We start from the raw sequence: 23969 nt of genomic DNA, 5'->3' as shown, positions 1-23969 counted from the left end.
TTTAGATGTAATTTTTTTTCCACTATGCCCGAGAAAGTGAGACAGAGTTAAAAAATGAAACAATACCGTAATCCAAACCCGCCCTGCCAACCCACACTTTTTAAACAAACAGACCAGGTCCCGCCAGGCCTTCTTACCTATCAAGTGCCCCTAGCCCTCACCCCCATCCCCGCCTGGCCCTGGAGCCTCTCGGGTGGTGGGAAGCTGTCCCCTGGCTTCAGGCTTCGACTAGAGGGCCGGCTCAGGCTGGGCGGACGTGGCACTAGTGCCAGAGCACAAGCTTCCTGGCCTGGTCCACGCTCGCCACGTGGCTCCCGGAGTAGCACCAGGCCACGGCGTTGACAGCAGCACTGAGGGGAGGGAGAGGCAGGCGCCAGGGGGTGTCAGAACTGGGCCTGCAGCCGCGCTCTGCCCCTCATGTCTGGACCTGGCTAGTGTGAGGCCCCCTCTGAGCCGTCTCCTCACCCAAGGCTGGACCCTGGGGCCCGTGGGAAGACACCTTGTGACCTGAGAAGGGCCCGGGGCTGGAGGTCTGGGGCAAGAGCTGGGACTCCAGGATGCCAGCATGTCCGGACGGGGGTCGGCCTAGCCGGCCTGGGCTGGGTGGGCAGGCGGCGGCTGTGCTCACCAGTGGGGTCCCCGGAGGCTGCTCTCCAGCTTCCCAGTGTCCACGTCCCAGATGTAAAGGGCTCCATCCCAGGAGCCTGCCAGTGCATAGCTTCTGTCTGGGCTGCAGCCGCCACAGCAGAGCAAGAAAGAGGTCAGAGGGGAGGACTGTGGACACGAGCCGCAGACGCAGACATGGGCCTGGCACGCGCGCAGACACACCTGAACACAGCTTTGGTCCAGTCGGAACCACACTTGAAGCCATCAGCCCTGAGGAGAGACAGGGTCACGTCAGAATGGAGGCGGAGCCAGGAACTTAAAGAGCGTCCCGCCTCCAACAAGGGCTTGGGCACCTCGGTGGGCCCAGGCCCCCGCTGCCCCAGCTAAGGGCCCAGGGGCAGCGGGCACGAGGAGGTACCTGAACACCTGGCGGATGTTGCTGACGCGCAGGTCGATGACTTTGAGGGTGTCATCTCGGGAGCAGCTAAGCAGATGCAGCTGGTCGTGGCTGAGGCTCAGGGAGGTGACCCGGCCCTGCACGGGGATGACCTGGGTGCAGCGGGGCCCCCTGAGGAAGAGGGGCAGCGATGAGGATGAGAAGCAGACCCCGCCGACCAGGCTGAGGCCGCGGCTGGTGACAGACCTCCCCCTGCAGCCGGCCCCGCCCGCAGGAACTCGGGTCACCTGTGACTCGAAGCCAGAGCCCTGAAACAGGTGGGTCACTAACACGAGGAAAGGAGAGCAATGGAAGTCTGTCTTTAAACGCGTGAAAGGCAGAGCCAAGGCTTCCAAAGGCAGTCTCTGCAGATGAGGACGGAGACGCCTCGGGCAGGCCCAGCACCGGCAGCCACAATCCATCCGAGCCCAAAGTCCAAAAACCAGCTAAAGCTTGTGTTCCTTTTGACTAAAAAGCAGTGACTACAGAGCCAAAAGGGACTTCTCCCCCTTGGTGGGCAAGACCCTGGCAGAGCCAGTGCTTGGACCAAGGGTCAGTGAGAAGGAGGCACAGGTCTCAGAGGCAGCTGAGCCTTCAAGAGGCCGAGTCCAGCACAAAGGCCACCAGAGCCTCACCTCCCCAAGGTACCCTCCATGGCCAGAAAGAGGACGAGAACGAAGGAGCCCTGTCCCCACCTCCGCCGCCCACAGCCTGCACCTATCACCTGCTGTCCCAGAACCGGATCTTCTGGTCATTGTGGCCGCTTATGATGATGTGGTCCCCACACACCACGTCGTTACAGTAGGACACGACACTGATGGTCCTGGAGCCTGGGGACCAAAGAGCAGAGCCCCCACCTCAGAGAAGAGTTATCAGGAGCCAGCCCAGCCCAGAAGGCCCAGAGAGATGGTGTCCTCCCAGACCTGGAACCAGATCCCCTGCCTCCCAGCCCAAAGCCTGAGTTCCCCGAGAAGCCAGGGAAAGCATCGCTGATGGGGGATAGAAGACAGGCCGTGGGAGGTTTCATCCCGGACGGCTGTAAGTCTTGGAGCCACTTCCACAGCAGGCTGAGGTTCCTCATGGCCTGGCCTGGGGGGGGGGTCCTAGCAGGTGGGGGAGGGGGCAGGGCGGGGCCTCACAGTAGGCGCGGCCGAGGTCCCACTCCTTCACAGTCCGGTCCCGGCTCCCAGTCACCGCCTGGTGCCTTGTCAGCTTGAATTTGGCAGCCGTCACCTTATCTGTGTGTCCGGAGAGCGTCTCCTGCCCCCCATCCCAGATATGGATCAAGGGTGTAGCCAAGACCACAGAACAACCCCCTCCAGGCCCAAGGCATGACCCCTGACCCCCAGGCTGCCTCCTCAGTCAGGCCTCACCTTGGACTGTGCCTCCCCCACCTTCCAGAGCTGGGCGGCCTTATTGTAAGTAGCTGCCAGTACCTGGGAGCCCTGAGGAGGTGGAAGGAGAAAGGAGACGTCCTGGACCTCGGCCTGAGGCCTCGCAGCCCCCACCGCCCCGGTCACCCGGGCGGGGCAGGGGAGAGAGGAAGCCCAGGGAGCCCGAGAGCCGGGCTCTAGGCTCCGCGTGATGTTCCCTCAGGTCCCAGAGCCCCCGCCGGCACCTGCCACCCAGGTCTCCTCACCGAAGGGTCAAAGTCCACACTGGTGATGCTGCCGCCAGCTCCTTCCAGGGTCTGCTTAGCCTTCAGGCGACCTAAGGGGACCAAGAGAAGGAACAGGTGAAATGAAGTCACTAATCTCATGAAACAGAGAAGCTGTGAGCAGAAAAATGAGTCTCTCCCAGTGCAGAGGACAGAACTGCTGGGTCTGTTCCAGGCAAGGGTCCTGCAGGAGGCTGCACCTTCCCAAGCTGCCAGCAGGGGGCCCCACAAGGGCTGCAGGCGGCTGAAGAGGACCAGCGAGAAGGGCCCGTCCCTTGGTCACACAGCGAGCCAGGGCTAGGCCAGCTGGAGACTCGCCTCCTCCAGGAAGCCTCCAGCAGCCAGCTATCACTCCCTAGTACATGCCTCTCTGCAGGACACAGGGTAGATAGCTCACACTTGCCTTCAAACTGAGTCCTGAGAGCTAAGTGACATTAGGTGGCCTGGCCTGGCAGACCCCAGGGACCTGCTCGAGGGCCCAACCCACCGCCCCAAAGGGACCATCTGAGCTTAACCCTCCCCTCCCTGCAGGCCTCGACCCCAGGAGGGGGGCTCTGCCCTTCTCAGAAGCAGCAGGCCCAGAATTCTTGCCAGGGGTCATCTGGCCACTGCCCCCAGAATGTTCCAGGTGAGAAGACGCAAGGCCCCAGGCCCGCACCCACCACGGAGCACGCCGAGGGTGAGGCTGGAGAGAAGGCACGGGGCTGGCCTGCGCGCAGGGACCCACCTCCCACGACATTCCAGAGGAGGATGAGGCGGTCCGCCCCTCCGGTGGCCAGGACGCTGCTGCTGGGGCCAAAATGAACAGCATTGACCTCAGAGAGGTGGGCTTCCTGTAGGGAAAAGGGAGGTGGGTGGCCCTGCTCCCACCACACACGCCCCCTCGCGCGTGCTCGCAGCTCTCATGCACACATCCGGGCACAGGGTCTGTCCAAAGGCTGACTTTCCAACTTGGCCCTGCCAGGGCTGTCACCGCTGAGGGGACCCCTGCAGGAGGCTCCCCCCTGCTCCCCATCCCCCGACCTGGCCTGCTGCCTCTCCCTCCATGAAATGCCAAGGGGCTCCCGGGAGAGGAGGCGTCATGTGGGGAGACGCCTGCTCCTGCCCAGCCACCCGGCCTGCTGCCCCGGCCGCCCTGGGCCACTCCTGGGGCCTGCGCCCCCACCCTCGGCCCGCTGTCCTCACCAGCACGTCCTGAGCTCTGGTGGGCAGTCGGGCGGCCAGGCACACGGGGATGCTCTGGTATCGCTGCTCGGGGGCGCCCCCGATCGAGTGGCCCCTCCTCTTCTTGAAACTGGGGAGGGGTCAGAAGGGCTCTCAGCGAGGCCTCCTGACTCACGCGCCCCAAGCTCTGCCGGGCAGCAACAGCAGGAAGCAGACGCAGCGACGCAGCATGTGGCCTGGAGGTGCAGCGAGCCCGGTCCCACCAGCCTCCGACCCCAGGGGTCAGTGTGGAGACGGGCGCAGAGGGAGGGCAGGGTGGTGGGTACACAGAGGCCTTGGAGCTGGGGCTCAGTCCCGGCTTGGCCACTGCGCAGCACTGTGACCTCAAATGAATTCCTGCCATTTCTGAGCCTCAGTTGCCCAAAGGAGTGGCAGTTCCTGGGCAGCTTCAGGCTGGAGATCTTGGTCCCCTGTGAGGACCTTGGGTGAGGGGCAGAGCTTGGAGCACAGCCAGGCAGGGACTGGGAATGAGGCCATGGACGCAGCCCCTGCTTCTGGGCTCAGAAGAGACTCATACCCAGACTGCAGGGCAACGCACGGGAGACAGACTGGGCACGTACACAGAGCAAGCCCAGGCTTCAGGAGCCTGACACACGCATCCAAGAGGCCTGACACCTTCACACACGTGCATACACACTTACTCCAGGAGCCCCTTCACCACATCCACACAGCGGAACACCGTCAGGGAGGTGGCAGAGGCAGACCTGGACGGAACCAAGAGAGAGGTGCTAAGGGGCAGGTGCGCAGACAGCAGTCACGCGTCCCGATACACTCTTGAGCCGGGACGAGAACTTGGCCCCTCTAAGGCCAGGAGAGCAGGATGAGCCAGGGCCCCAGGATGGTGCAGGCAGGGAGGGATTTGGAAGGAAGTGTCCCAAAGTTCCCACCATGGTCGTTAAGAACTGCCTCACCACCTAAGGGCCCCTCGACAAAAGTTCAGGGGAGGCTGAACTGGGGCCTCTGGGGAGGTGTCCCGGGATGAGATAGCACAAGCCTGGGGACAAGGGGGTGGGGAAACCTACACCCGCTGAGAGACCTCAAAAATGCCCAGGAGAGCATGTGTCCCAGGATGACCTGGCCCACCAGCGTCTCATGCCCTCCTCTGGGTTCCTTCACTACCCTGAGGCCAGGACACCAGCAACCTGCAAAGAAGGGCTGAAGGAGAGCCTTCAGACTGGGGAATAGGGCCGGGGCGGCAGGGGGCAGTCTCCATGCCACAGGGAGATCGCACGGAGGAGCACCCAAGGACTGAAGCCCCGATCAGGTCCCACCCATGACAGCTCACGTGTACACAAGCTTCAGACACATGCAGGTATGCTCGCCTAAGCTTGCACACGTGTACTCTGGAGTCCCCACACATGCCTGGGACAGCTGAGCCCTGGGCCTTGCCCACAAGTCCCCTCTTGGTCACACCCTTTCACCAGCCTGCCATCCCGCCCCCAGAGCTCTGGTCCTGGGAAGGAGGAAAAGGAGTAAGGATAGGGACTGGGTCCCTGGGGTGGCAATGACCCCAAGTGTCTCCAGGCCCTGGAATTCAGGTCTGTCCTGGGGTGGGGGGTGGTCTCAGCTGTACACCAGTCTCTCCTCAAGCTCCCCCTAAACCCAAGAGCTGGCCCAAGGCCTTCGAGCAAGACTCTGGGAGAGCCCTCACCTGAATGGCCTCCTCCACTTCTCAGTAGCCTCACTCTCCAGGGACTTGGGCTCCGCAGCCAGGGCCGGAGGTTCTGCTTCCTCTGTGATCCCATCGTCCAGTGCGTCTGGGCTCCTGGGAGAGAGAATCAAGCTCAGAATAGCCAAGAGACCAAGCCAGCCCCTCAGCGGCCCTGCGCCCTACTGGTGAGGATGTGCAGACACAGTGATGAGGGGGTCCGCGTGGGTGCGCATGTGCCAGGCGCGCATGCTGGCTCCTACGACCACACGTGTGTGCACGTGTCCTGGCCTAGGTCTACGTGGGGGCGTCGGCCCCGCGGCCGTGCACACGTGCGGTGAGGTGCACCGGCGGCCACGTGCAGGTGGGAGAAGGGTAGGACTGTGGCGGTCCCAGAGCAGAGCGCTCCAGGGCATGCGGGTCCGAACCAGCGACGCAGGCCCGGCAGGCAGGTCCCGGCGCAGCCCCACTCTTACTCGCTGATGCTCACTGTCCGCTTGGCTGCCTTCTTCAGCTCCAGGGACACCCGCGCCTGCTTGGCCCTGGGGTAGAGAAGCCTCCTGAGCGTGGGGCTCGGGGCCCCCAAAGGCGGGGCTCGGCCCCTTCCGCACGAGGCGCGCGACCGCTCAGCTCCCCGAGGGGCGCGCCCAGCGCGCTCACCTCTCGCGACGCTCGTTGCGCAGATTGCGCTCGGCGGCGGCGCGCGCCTTGCGCTGCACCAGCCGCTCGAGCAGGTCGCGCGCCTCCTCCTGGAGCCTGCGCAGCGCCGCCTCCTGGCGCCCGGCGTGCGCGCGCAGCGCCTCATAGGCCGCCTGCTGCGCCGCGTTCAGCGCGCGCCGCGCGTCCACCTGCCGCGCCTTCTTCGCCCGCGCCTCCTGCAGCTGTGCCACGCGAGCCTCTAGAGCCGCCAGCCTGGGGGACAGAGAGGACCTCCGTCCCCGCCTTAGAAGAACCGGCCTCGGAGCCGGGACAGACTTGCCCCTGGCCACGCGACCAGCCGGGCGCCTAAGCCACGACTCCAGCCCAGCCTTCCGCCCTCGGAGTCCTGCTGTCCCCGGCCTCTGCGATCAACCGCAGGCCCGGGGGAGGTGTGGGGACGTGGGGAAAGCCCTCGGGCCCTCCTAGAGACCCTCCGGGTGACTCCCGTCCCCCCTGCCCCCCCGCAGCGATGGCCCGAGCCTCCCCGAGGGGCGCGAGGTCCCGCCCGCGTCTCACCTGCTCTGCCGCTCCTCCAGCTGCGAGTCCAGGGCGCCCAGGGCCGCGCTCTTCACCACCACCTGGTAGGCCATCTGCGGCGGCGGAGGGGCCCCACAGGTGGGTGAGGGCGCCTCTGGGCAGGGCCTCCAGCCCCTCTCCCACATGCCCCCTTCCTCAAGAGAAAGCTTAGGCGGACAGGTGCAGCACCAGGCGCGGGAAGGCGCTGCTGACTCGGGAATCTGAGCAGGGCCTTAGGCTCTGGTGCCTAACCCGAGTTTCAGTCCTGGCAGCACCACTCATTTTCTGCGACCTGGGGTGGTCATTTAACCTCTCTGAACCTGTCCTGTTTCCTCACGTGTCCAATGGGAATGGTAGTGCTTACTTCATAGGCTAACACATTATTTCTATAAGGAAGAGTTTGGGGGTTTGTTTTTGTTTTTGTTTTGTTTTGTCTTTTTAGGGCCGCACCTGCCGCCTATGGAGATTCCCAGGCTAGGGGTCCAATTGGAGCTACAGCTGCCCGCCTAGCCACAGCCACAGCAACACAGGATACAAGCTGTGTCTGCGACCTACACCACAGCTCACTGGCAATGCCGGATCCTTGACCCACTGAGTGAGGCTGGGGATCGAACCCGCAACCTCATGGTTCCTAGTCGGATTCGTTTCCACTGGGCCACAACAGGAACTCCAGGAAGGGCATTGTAAATAATGGCAATCCTTGAGTTCCCTTGTGGCACAGTGAGTTAAGGACCCAGTGTTGTCATCTCAGTGGCTTGGGTTTCTGCTCTGGCACAGGTTCAATCCCTGGCCTAGGAACTTTCACAGGCAGTGAGCCCGGCCAAAAAAAATGAATAATAGCAATGGCGCTGGTTTATAGAGCACACAGATGTGTCAGATTTGGTCCGAGCACTCTACATGTATTCACTCGTTTAAACCAGTAGGGAGTGCCATTCTCCCCCGTTTCACAGCCAAGGACATTGACCCAGAGAGGTTAAATGCCTTGCCTAAAGTGACACAGCTAAAGTGGCAGAACTGATGCCTGAGCCCTGGCCACCCAGCATCGTGCTCCAAGTTAAGGGGCTGGTCTACAGGCGGAGTTCGAGGGATGTGTGCTCGGTTCCCACCCCTCCAAGCCCTGGCCTACGGAAGCATAGATCCCAGAGAGCAGGCAACAAGGAGCCCTGAGCATAGGCACATGGGCTAAGAACAGGAATGGCGTGTTGGCCGCACAGGGCCCAGACTGAATACTGGAGCTGCCCCTAGTCCCGGCCTCACTGAACGGTCCAACAAAGAGCCAAGAGCTGGGAACCACAGAGCTGAGGAGTCGCTGGGAGAGAGAGATGCTAAGCAAAGCAGTTCCCACAAGTGTAGCAAGAGGAACAGGAAGTAACCAAGACTGGGGGCTTTGGCTGCTGTCCTGTCCCTGTGTTCTTCCTCACGTGGGCCTGGGAGGGTCAGGGGGAGGAGCAAGTGTGGAGTCCACCTGCACCGATGCCACGTGGGTGGGCCTGGGGCGGGAACCTATGTGTTCTGGGCAGTCTCCTTTCATAGCTGGCCCAGCTCATCACATTCATAATTCCTCCCACCATTAAACACTGAACACCACCTCCACTTCGTCATCTGCCAGAGACTTTCACTGATGTTTTGGTATTTAATTTTTGCGATGCTTTTTAAAATTCAAATAATAGGAGTTCCCATAGTGGCACAGTGGAAACGAATCCAACTAGGAACCATGAGGTTGTGGGTTCGATCCCTGGCCTCGCTCAGTGGGTTAAGGATCTGGCATTGCCATGAGCTGTGGTGTAGGTTGCAGACGTGGCTTGGATCCCGCATGGTGTAGGCTGGCAGCTGCAGCTCCGATTGGACCCCTAGCCTGGGAACCTCCATATGCCACAGGAGCAGCCCTAGAAAAGGCAAAAAGACAAAAAAAAAAAAAACAGAGTTAAGGAGTTCCCTTGTGGCACAGCAGGCTAAGGATCCAGCATTGTCACTGCAGCAGCTTGGGTTGCTGCTGTGGCTTGGGTTGGATCTCTGGCCCAGGAACTTCCACATGCCTCAGGCACAGCCAAAAAAAAAAAAAAAAAAAAAGTTAAAACAGTAATAAAACATGCTTGTTGTGATATATGAAATAGTACTAAGAGTCAAAGAGAAAGGCCCTCCCATGCCTTGGCATAGCCAGAAGGAAGTGACAGGTGTGTGTCTGCGGAAGTGACGAGGGGGGAGGGAGTGCTGGGGGTGAGGGGTTCGGGAAGTACCCAGGGGTGTGCAGGAGTGTCACAGACCCGGGGAACCAGGAGCTCAGGGACAAGAGAGTGGCAGGACATGCAAAAGAGGCTAGAGGACTCCCCTGGAGTCAGGCTGAGACGCTCTGGACAATATGGACCAGGCTGATAATGGAGCGGGTGGCGACAGGGGCTTTTACTTTTTCGTTCTATGGGCTTCTGTTCTCCTGGAATGTTCACAACAAGCATATATGTGTGTGTTGCTTGTCTTTCTAAATGAAGATCATTTTTATTACTAAAATCTATCACTCCGGGTGCTGAATGGAGAATGGATGGGGTGCCAGATGGGGAATCACGCAGGGACGGATGAGCGTAACCTGGACCAGGCCAGACAGGGCACGAGAAGCAAAAGTGGATGGGTCCGGAGACAGGATCCATGAGCTGGTGCCTAGCTCAGTATGGAGGGCTGGGAGGAGTCAGAGGGCCTCTGAGTTTCCAGCCTGGTGACTCCCAAGGCCGGGAGGAACAATCCACCTTATTTATCAGCTAGTCTACAAAGTCAGTAGGCTGAGCTGTGGGGACGGGCCCCAGGGACACAGCGGAGGTGAGCCAGAGGCACCCCCGGCCTGGGGCGCTCACAGCCCAGAGCGGGGCTCGGATGCTTGAGAACCACCTCACATGTCAAGCTGCAACCACAACAGGGGCTGCGGGAGAGGAGCTCACCGGCTTCACAGCCCCATCCCCGCACTGGGTGAGCAGGTGACCTGGCGTGTGTAGCAACCAGGCAGGTGTCTGCTGGCCCACTGGCCTCCTCCAGGGACCAGAAGCTCATGGGGCCGCGGTTTCTCTACAGCTGTAATGCCTGTGCCTTGACCGCAGCGACTGACTGCCAGTAAATATTTGTTGCAAGAATGGAGATCATGGAAGGTGGATTCATGCAGGAGGGAGTTCAAATCCGGGCTCCACCTCTCTGAGCCTCAGTTTCTTCCGGAACCTAAAGTTATGGGAGTACTACTCAGCCCAGTGCCCTCAGGGCGTCAGCTCAGTGTGGTGCTGGCCACATGATTCCGGGGAGGGGATTTTAGATGTGAGGTCCAAAGAGGAACTGAGCGTCCGGAGCTCCTAAGAGAAGGCTGAGCCGGCGACGGGTCTGGGAGTTAGAAAACCCAAGGTCTCCGAGGCCACGGGGGTCCCTCACCCCAAAGAACAGCCACATCTGAAGGGAGAGGGATAAAGAGGAGGGAAAGGAACCAGAGAAGGCAGAGCGGAAGCAACAGCTACAGAAGTGAAAGGAAAACCAAGGGATGTGCGGAAACAGAAGCCAAGAGACACCACATCCAGCGGTGTGGGCAGCGGCAGCCCCCCACCGCGGAGGCGGGCCATCTGATGCTGGTCTGCGAATGCGGAGGAGCATCAACTGGTGCTGGGCCCGGAGGCTGCGGGGCAGGTGGTGAGCAGAGCAGGCTGGACCGTCCAGAGGGGGACCGAGGCTGCCTGGTCCCTGCACACCTCGCACTCCTCCCCGGGCTCTCACCTCACTGCCTCCAGGGGCACGTCATCCTGAGCTGCCAGGGCCAGGCCAGGGGGCGCTCTAACCCCCAAGGGGATGCCCCTCACTTACTGGCTCCCTTGGACCACATCTCCCAGCCCCAACGTCCTGCCCCAGCCCATCCTCTCAGAGCCCTGCCCAGCCTACCTCTCCGCACTCCAGCCGGAGCCCCTCCTCCTCCTCCTGCCACTTCACCCTCAGAGCTGCCGGTGATGGGACTTGGTCTGAGTCAGGCCCCGCCTCCTCCTCCTCCCTGCCAACCAATCACAGAGTGCCGTTCATTCCACCCTCCACCCGCCCAGAGGATGCGCAGGAGTTTGAAAGCAAAGCCGTGACCTTTCTCCCGAGGAAGGTGGGAGCCAGACAGTCAGCAGAGAAAAGAGCAAGTCTCCAGAAACGAGCTGCCCGCGACTCCCCTGCTCTGCGGTCTCCTCAGGCCTTGAGTTCCCGGGCCAGAACTCTCCTCAGGAAGGACGCCCACCCCGAGACCGAGACCCAGCCCATCCCGGTCCTCATCCTCCGTCCACCTGCGGAGCAGACAGCGTCCTGCCCTCTCTGTAGGCGGCAGGTGAGGCGCACAGGAGTGGGAGGGGAGGCCACTGGACAGACGCAGAGAGACGGCTGAGAAGTGGAGGACAAGGAGCTGCCCTGGGGAACGACTGCCCCTCCCCTGGGCATCGGTCAGGGGCCATCGAGGTACCAGGGAGAGAATGAGCCCAGCCAAGGCAGTGGCAGCAGGGCCAGGCACAGGAAGCCCATTGTGACCACCACCCCCTGTCACACACACACACTTACCAGGGGCCCTGGTGGGTAGCTGGAGTGACACTGTTTGGCTCTGGCGGCAGTGTCTCTGAGAACCGGGCCAGCAGCTCAGCCTTCTCTAGGAGACGGTTATCTAGGGGTGCAAGGGGGTGAGCCTGGAGCAGAGATAGACCCTTTCCAGCAGACTCCAGGTGTGCAAGCTGCCTCTGGCTGCGAGGGCTGCAGGAGCCCAGGGATCCCGAGGGGAGTTGGTGTAGCTCTGCCAGAATCTCCAGCCCTCGCACTCCCTCCTAAGAGCATAGCCCCCAGGCCCTCCCAGGAGAAGACCTGCTTCCCCCAGGACAGAGAAGCAGAGAAGGACCACCACGGCTGGGAAGGGAGATGGCAAAGCAGGGCCTGAGTGAGGGAAGGAGCCGGGGATGGATCCTGCCTCCCCCAGAGCCGGGCCTGGGCCCAGAGAGCAATGAGACAAACTGAGCTCCACCAGCCTGTGGCCTTCGGCAAGTTACTTCCCCTCCGGAGGCTCAGACTTTCCAGATCAAAAAAAAATCCTGATTTCCCCAGGGCTGGTGTAACGTTCCCCCCAGGCCAGAAAAGCAAGTTCTCAAGTTTGGTAGTTTCTGCTACGAAGCCTGGAACACAACCCTCCACCCCCACTCGTGGGCACTTCCTCTTTCTCAGCCGGTTCCAGGTTAGGGCGGTGGATAAGCCCAGGCCTAGCTCCGCAGCTCCTCGCTCTCTCCGGGGGCACTGGACTTGTTCTCACACAAAACCCCACCGCAACCCCCACTCCTGCCCAGCAAATCCAAACGAGATGCTAGTCCGTCCAGTTTACTGGTGAGAAACCTGAGGCTTAGGGCTATGACCTGCCCCAAACCGGAGAAGACAGAACCAACTGCGAGTCTGTGTTCAGCCCTCCAGCATCTCTCCAATTCCACACATCTGCCACCCCAGGGGGTGAGGGTAACTGGAAGGTTCCACTGTCCCTCAGAGCCACGGAGAAGTGAGGCTGCCTAGAGGCATGGGGCTGGCCTCATCCCTGAAGGCAGAGGACTGATGGCCAGAAGGTTGCAAAGAAATCACCCAGGACGAAGCAGCAGATTCAGTTGTGGGGGTTGGAGGAGACGGTTAAGTAGCAGCCAAGGTTAGGACCAGTGATGGAGCGGGAGGGACTGTGGTTAGACTTTCAACCCCTGACACAGAATCTCAGCCGACCAGAGGCACTGCACCCAGATGTACAGCTCTTCATCCCGACTTGAACTGCATACCCTTCCCTGACCAGCTTCCCAGAAACGGCTCTGAGAGTCTGACTTCCCCAGGCTCAGCCACGGCCCTCCAAAGCCTGGCGCCCCCTGCTTCTCCCTCAGGCCAGAGAGGACAGAGAGATGCTCCAAAAACCTGAGCCTCTCAGTGGCAAAGCTTCGGACTCTGAACTTCCTCTGTAGAGTTTAGAAGTAACTGCTCTGGACAGTCCTGTGATCTTTCGCTGTGCTTATGGGGACCAAATGGACTGATCAGGCTCTACCCTGGGGACTGCCCAGGAAGGGGACGTCTAAGCGACCGTAACAAACCAACACTCGCTGACGAACCCGTTCCTAGGAAGCCCAGTTGGTGAGAGGCAGAGCCGGGCCCCCAGGCGCAAGGAAGAGCCCGAGCTCCATCCGGCAAGGGGCTCTAAGCAGACCCGGGTTCGTAACGGGCAAGAACACCGGCTAGTCGGAGATGGGGCGTAACAGGGGCTCTAGAAGGCTCAAGCTTCGGAGACGAAAAGATGATACGCCAGGGTCAAAGCCGAAGCAGCCAAACCCTCTCCCCGCGCCCCCGACGGTCATCGGGGCCCCCCAGGCACCAGCACTCACAGGCCGGCACCAGCTCCAGGAAGAGGGCCTTCTGCGTGCGGTCCCGGAGTCGAAGCTGCCGCACGATGTGGCGTTTCCAGCAGGCGACAGGGGCGCCGGGGTCGCTGGGCCCCGCCATGGCCGCCCGCTGCCGCCTGCCCGGCGCGCTGCTTTCGCGGAGGTGGGCGCGGCCGGGCGGGGCGGGGCCCGGCGGGGACTCCGTGACGTCACGCGGCTGGCGGGGAATCCCCGGGTTGTACCAAGAGCGTTTTGGGGGGAGAACGGAAGGAAAACGTGGGGGAAGCCGCCCCCAGGGTCTAGACCCTCGGACCCCACAAAAGTCGCACCTGAGTGGGGGCTCCTGTAAGCTGTCGGGGGCGGTGAGCGGGGACGAGGTCGGAGCCTCCGGGCGGCTCCCCCTCTCCTGTTGGCACGCTCCGCAGGCGCCGCCTCCGAGGCCTCCGTGTTTTAACCCCAAGGCGCCCAGACCGAACGCTAAGGTAACAGACGCTCTGGACCAGGCGGCGCTTGAAACTGAGTTCAGCCTCCCCCCTCACTCCAGGACCCTGCCCTCGAGACCTGTGAGGGGAGGCGACACAGACACAAGGCAGGCAATATGTGACAGCGAGATGAGAAACCACGGAAAAAGAAGGACTGAAGAAAGGAGGCCCTGCTTTTCGGAGGTGATGGCCTCGAGTCAGGTGGTGAGGGATGCTGTAGGAACTGGCCAGGAGGAGAAAGAAGCAAAATCCAGGCAGTGGAGAGAACAAGTGCAGAGGTTCAAGGGCATAAGACGTTCCAGCAGATTCGGGCCTGGAAGGACGGGAGAAAGAACCGTCCTTGTGTGGAGCAAGGTTTAAGGGTCCAGTTCATGCAGAAAATTCAGGCCCCTGAGAGTAAAGGCATGCAGCTGATTTCATCTAAGAAGCCCCTGGCTCAGAGTGGGGAAGAGGCTTGCTTGAGACTGCACAGGAGAGGATGGCTGAGCTGGCCACCAACGCAATATCCTGACCGAGTTCTGCTGATTGTTCTGTACCCTATTGGGCAGCCCCTGGAGCAGCAGCAGCATCTCTTGCAGGTGCACTTGACAGTGAATCATGAGTTTGCAGGGAACTGTCCAGAGCTCTGCAGACAGGCTGGTGTGACGAATGAAAGGAGGGACTCACTGAGGCCATGCAGGCCATGGAGGTGACAGGTCTGTTGAAATGTGGAGAGGGCGGGCTACAGGTCTTGAAAAGCTATCAATGCCAGTGACACCACAGGAGAGGGTACTCTGCTCTGCTTTGAAACCACAGTGAATTGGGCTTTCTCCCCCTGTGCCATTGTCTTTGACCCTCATTTCCTTTGGGCGCCCTACGCCTGCTGTTTGGAACACCTTTCCCTCTAGTGGGCCTGGCTTCTACTCATGGGTCACTTCCTCCAGGAAAACTTTGCTGCACCTGCACAGAGTTAAACCTGAGATCTTAGCCCCAGCCCCAGCCTGGCGTGTCTATTCAGGGAGTGGGTGGTGGGTGGTGGGTGTTAACATTAACTAGTGTGCCGAAGAGAAGCAAATGGTACCCATGGAGGCTCAGGGCCAGGGCAGATGTGGCTCAGATCCCGCGTTGCTGTGGCTGTGGTGTAGGCCGGCAGCTGCAGCTCTGATTCGACCCCTAGCCTGGGAACCTCCATGTGCCACAGGTGCAGCCCTAAAAAGAAAAAAAAAAAAATCTTTGAATTGGGAGAAATCTTCATGACTATGATTTCATGAATATGATACCAAAAGCACAAGCAACAAAGGGGAAAAAAAGCTTTTGTGCATCAAAGGAGATGGTCGAGGCGCTCCCGCTGTGGCTCCTTGGAAATAAATCCCACTAGAATCCATGAGGATGCAGGTTTATCAGCCTCGCTCAGTTGGTCGAGGATCCAGTGTTGCGTGAGCTGTGGTGTAGGTTGCAGATGAGGTGCGGATCTGGCGTTGCTGTGGCTGTTTCGTAGGCTAGTGGCTACAGCTCAGATTCGATCCCTACCCTGGGAACCTCCATATGCCACAGGTGCAACCCTAAAAAGATTAAAAAAAAAAAAAAAGACGATCAAGAAAGTGAGAAGAGGAGTTCCCGTTGTGGCTCAGTGGTTAACGAATCCCACTAGGAACCGTGAGGTTGCAGGTTCGATCCCTGTCCTCGCTCAGTGGGTTAAGGATCCCGCGTTGCCATGAGCTGTGGTGTAGGTCACAGACATGGCTCGGATCTGGCATTGCTGTGGCTCTGGCGTGGGCAGGCAGCTACACCTCCGATTAGACCCCTAGCCTGGGAACCTCCATGTGCTTCGGGAGTGGCCCTAGAAAAGGCAAAAAGACAAAGAAAGAAAGAGAGAAGACACCTATAGAATAGGAGAAAATATTTGCAGGTATATATCTGATAAGGATCCACTGTCCAGAGTACGTAAAGAACTCCTAAAGCTCAACAACAACAAAAATAATTCAACAATTCAAAAAATGAGCAAAGGATTTGAATAGACATTTCTCCAAAGATACACAAAAGGCCAGTAAACACATGAAAAGGTGCTCAGTGTTATTACTCATTATTACTCATTAAAGAAATGCAAATCAAAACTATGAGAAACCACCTTTTGCCTAGTAGAATGGCTAAATTTCTTTTTTTTTCTTCTTTTTTTTTGTATTTTTGCCTCTTCTAGGGCTGCACCTGCGGCATAAGGAGGTTCCCAGGCTAGGGGTCCAATCAGAGCTGCAGCTGCCAGCCTACACCAGAGCCACAGCAATGTGGGATCCGAGCCACGTCTGTGACCTACACCACAGCTCACAGCAATGCTGGATCCCCAACCCACTGAGCAAGGCCTGGGATCGAACCCGCAACCTCATGGTTCCTAGTCAGATTCGTTAGTCACTGAGCTACAATGGGAACTCCTAGAATAGCTATAATTTAAAACATTGTTTTAATGGAAAATAACAAACACTGGCAAGGATGCGAAGAAATTGGAAACATAGGGCACTGCTGGTGGGAATATATATAAATGTGTGTGTGTGTGTGTGTGTGTGTGTTATTTTATATATACATTCTTTTGTACTATTCTTTTCCATTATGGGTTACCACAGGATATCGAATATAGTTCCCATTGCTATATGGGAGGGCCTTGTTGTTATCCATTCTATACACAATAGTTTGCATCCTAACCCCAAGCTCCCACTCCATCCCTCCACCCCCTTCCCCCTTGGCAACCACAAAGCTGTTCTCTATGCCTGTGAATCCATTTCTGTTTCATAGATAAATCCATTTGCATCATAGTTTAGATTCCACATATAAGTGATATCATATGGTATTGTCTCTGTCTTTCTGACTTACTTCCCCTAGTGTGATAATCTATAGGTCCGTCATGTTGCTGCAACATTTTTCATTCTTTTTTGTGGCTGAGTAGTATTCTATTCTATTCTATGTATCGCATCTTCATTATCCATTCATCTGGATATTTAGATTGTTTCCATGACTTGGCTACTATGACTAGTACTGCTGTGAACATTTGGGTGCATGTATCTTTTTTTTCCCTTTTTTTAGGGCCACAGGTGTGGCATATGGAAGTTCCCAGGCTAGGGGTCAAATCAGAGCTGCAGCTGCTGGCCTACACCACAGCCACACTAGATCCAAGCCACATCTGCAGCTATGCTGCAGCTTGCAGCAACATCAGATCCTTAACCCACTGAGCAACCAGGGATTGAACCCGCATCCTGATGGGTACTAGTTAGTTTCTTAACCAGCTGAGCCACCAGGGGAACTCCCACATGTATCTTTTTGAATTAGAGTCTTGTCTGCATATACGCCCAGGAGTGGGATTGCTGGATCGTATGGCAACGTTAGTTTTAGCCTTTTGAGGAATCTCCGTCCTTTTTTCCATAGTGCCTGCACCAGCTTACGTTCCCACCAACAATGTGGGACGGTTCTCTTTTCTCACTGGTGGATAAGTTTGATGGTTTCTCAAGAGGTTAAACAGAACCAACCAAACGATCCAGCAATCCCACGCCTCGGTGTACTGAAGGCCAGGCCTCAAAGAGGTATTTCTAAACCCGTGTTTGTAGTAACATTATTCACAATAGACAAAAGATGGACAGGACTCACGTCCATCAGCAGATAAACAGATAAACAAAATGTAGTTTATACATTCAGTGAAACATGAATCAGCCCTAAAAAGGACTGACGTTCTGAAACATGCTACGACCTCTATGAACCTTGAAAACTTACACTACGTGAAATAAGTCAGACACGAAAGGACAAATATTTTATGATTCCACTTATGTAAAATACCTAGAATAGTTGAGTTCATGGAGACAGAATATAGATTAGAGGTTACTGGGGCTGTGGGGAAGTTCTTACTTAATGTTATTACTTAATGTTTAACAGAATTTCTGTTTGAGCTGATGAAATACTTTTAGAAACAGTGGTGATGCTTGTACAACTCTGTGAAGGTAAGTAATGCCACTGAATTACTGTACACTTTAAAATGGGAGTTTCCTGGTGGCTCAGTGGGTTAAGAATCCAGCATTTGTCACTGCTGTGGTGTGGGTTCGATCCCTAGCCCAAGAACTGCGTGGCGAGGGTGTGGCCAAAAAAAATGGTTAAAATGGTAATTTTCATGTTACATATATTTTCTCAAAAAACGAAGACACTCTATACGAAGAAAAGAGAGAGAGAGTAAATGAGGAGAAAATACTTGCAATATATATAACAAATTGGTAAAAGCCAGAAGACATGAAAAAACTTCCACAAGTCAACCCAAGAACAGAATACCCAATATAGGAGGAGTTCCCGTCATGGCACAGTGGTTAACGAATCCGACTAGGAACCATGAGGTTGCGGGTTCGATCCCTGGCCTTGCTCAGTGGATTAACGATCCAGCACTGCCGTGGGCTGTGGTGTAGGTCGCAGACTCAGCTCGGATCCCGCGTTGCTCTGGCTTTGGCGTAGGCTGGCAGCTACAGCTCCGATTAGACCCTAGCCTGGGAACCTCCATATGCCGCAGGAGCGGCCCAAGAAATGGCAAAAAGACAAAAAAAAAAAAAAAGAATACCCAATATAAAAACGGGCAATGAGGCATTCCTGTTGTGATTCAGTGGGATAAGAACCTGACAATGTCTGTGAGGATACGTGTTCAATCCCTAGCCTCTCTCAGTGGGTTAAGGATCCAGCATTGCCATGAGCTGTGGTGTCGGTCACAGACACCAGACGAGGTTCAGATCCCAGGTTGCTGTGGCTGTGGTGTAGGCCGGTGGCTACAGCTCCAGTTCAACCCCTAGCCTGAGAACTTCCATATGCCGTGGATGCGGCCCTAAGAAGACAAAAAGACAAAAAAACAAAAAAAACACCCTAGCATAACTAGTGAAATGTAAGTTAAAGTACAAATGAGAAGTCATGTTTCACTCATCAGATTAGCAAAAATTAAGAAACGTATTCATACTTAGAGTTGGTGAGGTGTGGGGAAATGGAGCCATCCTCCCTGCTGGTGGGAGTGTGAACAGGTCTAACCTCCTGGGAGGACACCTTGGCCATGTTACACAAACAGAGACACACACACACCCTTGGCCCAGCAGTTACACTCGTGTGGGACAGAACGAAGGGTTACATGTGTGGTACGTCCACAAGATGGCGCTCCATGCAGTCCTGAGGAGGAGCCGGATCTGTGCGTCCTAACATCGGAAATCTACGTCCAAAATACTTCCCAAGCCTTCTCGAACTCCAACAGGTTTATTTTGTTTGTTTGTTTCGAAAGTTTATGTTCTGTTTCTAAATGATGAGGTTAAGGGTTCAGACTGCTGTTTGCAAGTAGTTTTCACAAATGACGCCTGGGAGGGCCGGCTGACCTTATCCCAAATGGAGGGATCATCACGTCTCCTTTCTGTCTTTTTTCTAGCTCTGGCTTTGCCGTCTTAGTGACAGTCGGATGTGCTGTGAATGAATTTCCATCGGACACACGGAAGAATGCGGCAGCAGTCACCCTGAGACAAATTTACAGGTTTCTTTTTATGCTTCTCCTTAAATAGTTATGTCTAGAATAAATGACCCACCAAAGATTACAAATTAAATAATATAGAACTTAAACAGTTTAACAGCATGAAATGGTCAGAACACTCGGGGGTTTGAGAGAAGTGAATTCATCTGTAGCTAATGGGGGTCCCCGGACACCCCCTGCCCCCCAGGCTTCCCTACACATCCCATGCACGCACTGTTGACTAATGCTTTAAAGGGAAAACAGCTTTTGGCATGGGGTGAGCTGCAACTCTACCCACCAAGGAGAGAAACTTGTGGTTTGGGCATTATTTGATAGAGGTGAATATAAACGGGGCTTTGCAGGAAAGATGACCCCTTTTCAGTTTCTGAGAAGTCGGGTCAAAGTTATGTGGGAGTTCCCTGGTGGTTCCATGGGTTACAGATTCCACGTTGCCACTGCTGTGGCACGGGTCATGGCCATGGTGAGAGTTCGCTACCCGGCCCGGGAACTTCCGCATGCCACAGGTGTGGCCAAAAAAAAAAAAAAAAAGTTATTTTAATAAGAGGAATACAAACTTCTTTGGTAGATGAGGTGTGGCAGAGGTGGAGTGGGGTGAAGTGGCAGGAGGGTTCTTCCCAAGCAAGTGAAATCCCGAAGATGAGGAAGTGTGTTCGGTTTTAGTTGTGCCCAAGAGAAAGCCAAGCACAGCCCAAGAGGAAGCTTCCTCCCACAGTTCTCACCGTCCCTCCAGGCAGCAGACAGGTCACCCCTCGCCCCTCCTCCGCAAAACCACCAGGCTCAGTGAGAACAGGTGGCTGCGAAATTCCTGAGGCGCTAGTAGGGACTAGGGACTGGATCAGTAGGGACACAACTGGAAGAGCTTCAAGGGAAGAGCTCACCTCCTCCTTGAGGCCCCAGCCGGTACGGAAGCTTCCAAATGGGTGGAGTAATTCAGACCCTTTGCACCTGCAGTCCCCCCTTCCTCTCAGTTTTCTAAGGTTTTAGGCTGCTGACCTATGTGAAAAGCAGCTGATGCAGAGAGATGCAGTTTGAGGACAGGGAGTGAAGAGGTACCTGACCCAGGTGAGGCGTGTACCCACCCATCTCATGGTCAAAGTGATCAGTGCCTGGTTCTTACTTAGAACAGTGAAGAGTATTTGGGGGAAACGAAAGGTTCCGTGTTAAACACACTGAGTTTAAGGAAGCGGCATCAACCAGAAGTAGTTACCCCAGGGGCCAGAGGAAGGCCCGAGCCGCCAGCCGGATGGAAGCGACAGAGGTCATCCCAAGAGCATGTGCAGAGTGACGAGGGGCCCTGTGAAGAACCCGGTGGATGCCAGTATTTCAGGATGGCCCGATCCTATCCGCCCCAGACCACCAGGGCCAAATCCGTAGTCCAACAAGGTCAGGTTTATTGACCCACTGCCATGAGGAAGACAACGCACCAGAAGCAGCGTGGGACGTCCTACCAAAAACAAAGGAAAGGAGTGAGATCTCTTAAAGGATGTGAGAGAGAGTAGGATTCGGTGACATTCAGATGAAGCAGTAATTTGATGGCTCAAAGCAAAATAAAGCTGTTTGTAAAGTAGCCAACATTGGGAGTTCCCGCTATGGCATAAAGGGATGGGTGGTGTTGCTGCAGCACCAAGACACCGGTTCAGATCCCTGGCCCAGCACAGTGGGTTAAAGGATCCGGCACTGCCACAGCTGCAGCATAGGTTGCAACGGTGGCTCGGATCTGATCCCTGGCCCAGGAACTCCACATGCCTGAGGGTGGCCAAAAATGAAAAAAAGACATATGTGGATTGTATGCCCAGAAATCCTTTATCTGAATCTCTGCACCTGGATTGTAAATCCTGTCCTCTTAGTGATTTAGCTCCTCCAGGCAAGAGTTTCATTCTTCCTTATATAATTTCAAACAGCAAAGTTTCTGCTGGTCTGTAATTTTAAAAAGCGAAGTTGCTCAGTGCGTAAGAAAGAAGTCATCGCCCGAAGGCGGGATTGTTGTGACATTTTGTAGCTGCAGCATGTCCTTGGGAAAATATTATTTCTTATGAATTTTGCAGCTGGCTTTAGTTGTGTCTGTTATTCCAACCTAAGGAATACTACAGAGATTTTTTTACAGTCCAAACTAGTTTTTAGGTTTTCAAGGGACACATAATGAAGAAGGAATCTGCAAAGACTAAGTGTAGTGAGTAGGCAGTGTGGACCAAAAAAAGTTGCCTGCCAAGTCAGTAAGCAAAGAATGTTTCCAGCCATCAAGCTGCTCCCCCACTGGTGCACCCTGAGGGGAATCCAGGATGGAGAAAAACGGGATTCTCTCGCCCTAGATAGTTAAGATGCATACCAAAGTAAGAATTTCAGAGAGCCCAATCTCTTGCATCTTTCCCTACCAAGAAAGGCACTAAAACAGTTAACTTGAGTTGTCTGGTTTCTTGCATGTGATTAGCAGTATTCTTCGGATGTTCGACTACAGGGGTTTTTGTTTGTTTGTTTGTTTTTTTCAGGAAAAACTCCTGACTCCTCTCTTACCACTTAGGAACAGCCCCTCAGAGCTACCTGAGAAGCTGCCATCCTTGGCTACAGTCCTCAGGCTGCAAGTCAAAGATAGTTCTCAACTTTTACGCTGTATACTTTTTTAGTTGGTAGTAGGAGGAAAACCAAAGTTTTAGGTTTCACAGAGCAGGAAGGTGATTGTTGGTATTGAACACTGGGAGGCCTAGTATACTGTGCCACTGAGGAATATGCTAGCCATTTAAATAGCCAGGCTATTTAAATTTGACTGAAAACAATTAATTGGATTTAAAATATTTTTAGAATAAATTCAATTAAAAGTGTTTCTTCTTCCGTGTCAGCCTCATATCAAATATCCAGTAGCCTCAGACTAGTCGCTACCGTACTGGCCTGTGCAGATATAGAATATTTCCATCATCACAGTTCTTTTGAACAACAGTAAGAGAACTGAGTCTCTGGCTACAGTGACCTCCGGGAGCTCTGTCCCCAGAGAGTGATGGGGGTTAAAGCCGTGCGGGAGATGCAGACAGATAGTGAGCAGTATTCTTTCTAAAATTCAGCCCTAACAGCGCTGCTCTCTTCCTACGACACCTACCGAGTAACTCATGCATCCTTCGAACCCACAGCCCAGGCTCAGAGCGCTAGGTTCCACTGCTCTACGGCGTTTACCTGCCTACACAAGCTCACTACTACTGTCCCCGAACTCCATCTCCCAACATGCCTCGGGCCCTTCCGCGACTCTGGGCCTTGGACTTCTGGGAAATGTAGTCTTAACAACGGTCCAACCCCAGAAAGGGTCTAGCCGCGAACTCAGGCTCCCATGAGGCAGTGCGTGGGCCGTTCCGTGCCGCTCTGAATCCCTCGGCCGCCAGAGTCGGTCCCCAAGTGCAGTGCAGTCGTGACTGACGGGCCAGAGTTCAGGGGTGGCCGCGCTGTGCCTCTCCCTGCCACTCCTTAGGCCTCCGCTCCGCGGAGTTGTGGAGACGCTTCAACCGAAGAGGAGCCGACAAGGCCCAAGGGAGCTGTAGTGACAGAACGGCCACCTGGGGGACATGACGGCCGCAACCGGCCGCTAGCTAGCAGCTGCAGGACCGCTGGGAGGCCCCTAGGAGACGCGCACGCGCAGAAGCTGGGCCTCGAGGCCTCCGTAAACACCAAAGAGCGCCTGCGCAAACGGGGCGCCTCGGGATGGCCGCGTGGGGGCGCCTGAGCAAAGACAACAGCAATAAATAGGAAAGTACCTGTCGGGTTATCTTTCCGCTGTCTTTTCTCTTAAGGTTTGCAAAGCATAGCCCATCATTGCCTCCTAGTTTGCTCCTTAGAGCGGTCGTTTTACCAGTGGGGCAACGGGTCAGAGGAAGTCACACAGCCAGAGTCCGAACAAAGTGAGAGGGACCGCCCCAAACGGTTCAGGGTTCTCTACCTTGACTTGCTGTGTGACCTTGGGTAGTTTTGTTCCCCTGAGGACCTAAGCCTTCTTAGTCGTAAGTGGAAACAGGTTGTTGGAAGGATCAGATGAAATCCAGGAGTGAAACTAAATTCCCGAGCAACCTATAAAGGCAACAGATTATTATAATCGGGTGACTGCAGATTGAGGAGCCTCTTCTGGATTCTACAGATTGTAAAACCGAGAGCCCCAAGAGGGGCAGGAGCTTGCCACGGGTCTCAGCAGTCTGTGAGCAAAGGCTAAAGCCCATCCTTCCTGCCTCTGGGCCTGAGCCCTTCCTTGCACCCCAAGGATGAGTGTCTTTGTTGGATAAAGGCCTAAAAAGACGGACTGTACTCAGGGTTGGGGCGTCTCTACTCCCAGTCCTTCTCCCACCCAACCTGGGCCTCGTGGAGGAAGGTCCTGCTCTGTTGAGATGACCACCAAAGGCAGGGAACTAAGGAGGAGCTGGAGAATCGAGGAGCTGGAGAATCGTGGAGAAAGATCCTGAAGCTGAACAGACTCTGTTTCTCAGAGGAGCAGCCCAGCTCAGGGAGGGAGTCCAAGTGTGTGACGTGAGGAGTGATATCAAGGGGACAGACCTGAACGGAGAGAGGGGTAAGGTGCTGGGCTCCACTTGTGAGTCTGGGAGGAATGGGGGCTCAGGCGACTCGAGGGACGGCGGGAGGTGGTAGCTGGGCTGGCCTGGGTGATGAGAGGAGGAAATGATGCCCACGGAGCTGAGGGGCTGTAGGAGCCACTTCCTCAGCAGGTGGAGCTGTCAGGTGGCACCACGGGCACACCCTCCCCCCCTCCCCTGCCAATCAGGCAGCTGCCCACAGGGAAGCGAACTTTTATCTCTCTGTGGGAGCTCTCTGGGGTGCTCTTAGAGATTGTGGACATAGGTGTGGGAG

The 23969-nt window shown here is 56.0% G+C and overlaps 2 protein-coding genes across 3 annotated transcripts in view; one reads left to right on the top strand and one right to left on the bottom strand.

Moving 5' to 3' along the window:
* On the bottom strand, positions 1 to 13333 carry ATG16L2 (autophagy related 16 like 2). Of its 2 annotated transcripts, XM_047754151.1 has the most exons (18): positions 13161 to 13333; positions 11335 to 11434; positions 10687 to 10792; positions 6787 to 6860; positions 6232 to 6483; positions 6048 to 6113; positions 5575 to 5688; positions 4565 to 4627; positions 3885 to 3993; positions 3427 to 3532; positions 2682 to 2752; positions 2416 to 2487; positions 2182 to 2302; positions 1767 to 1872; positions 1025 to 1174; positions 829 to 876; positions 629 to 730; positions 1 to 350 (listed from the first exon to the last, which is right to left on the bottom strand). In XM_047754151.1, exons 1-18 carry the CDS (start codon positions 13276 to 13278, stop codon positions 263 to 265), a joined length of 1866 nt encoding a protein of 621 aa, XP_047610107.1. In that variant the 5' UTR covers positions 13279 to 13333; the 3' UTR covers positions 1 to 262. The 2 variants fall into 2 exon arrangements, with proteins under 2 accessions (XP_047610107.1, XP_047610108.1); XM_047754152.1 differs by lacking the exons at positions 10687 to 10792; positions 13161 to 13333.
* A 9144-nt stretch (positions 13334 to 22477) lies between these two features.
* Positions 22478 to 23969, top strand: part of STARD10 (StAR related lipid transfer domain containing 10) — a 34573-nt gene continuing 33081 nt past the window's right edge. The window contains exon 1 of the mRNA XM_047754155.1: positions 22478 to 23673. The gene's annotated coding sequence lies outside the window, so the exon portion shown is untranslated. The remainder of the gene's footprint in view (positions 23674 to 23969) is intronic.

This window comes from Phacochoerus africanus, chromosome 11 (assembly GCF_016906955.1).
Source record: "Phacochoerus africanus isolate WHEZ1 chromosome 11, ROS_Pafr_v1, whole genome shotgun sequence".
NCBI classification, from domain to species: Eukaryota; Metazoa; Chordata; class Mammalia; order Artiodactyla; family Suidae; genus Phacochoerus; species Phacochoerus africanus.
Note: the sequence above shows the minus strand (reverse complement) of the source record. Positions and strands in the feature narration are given on the sequence as shown.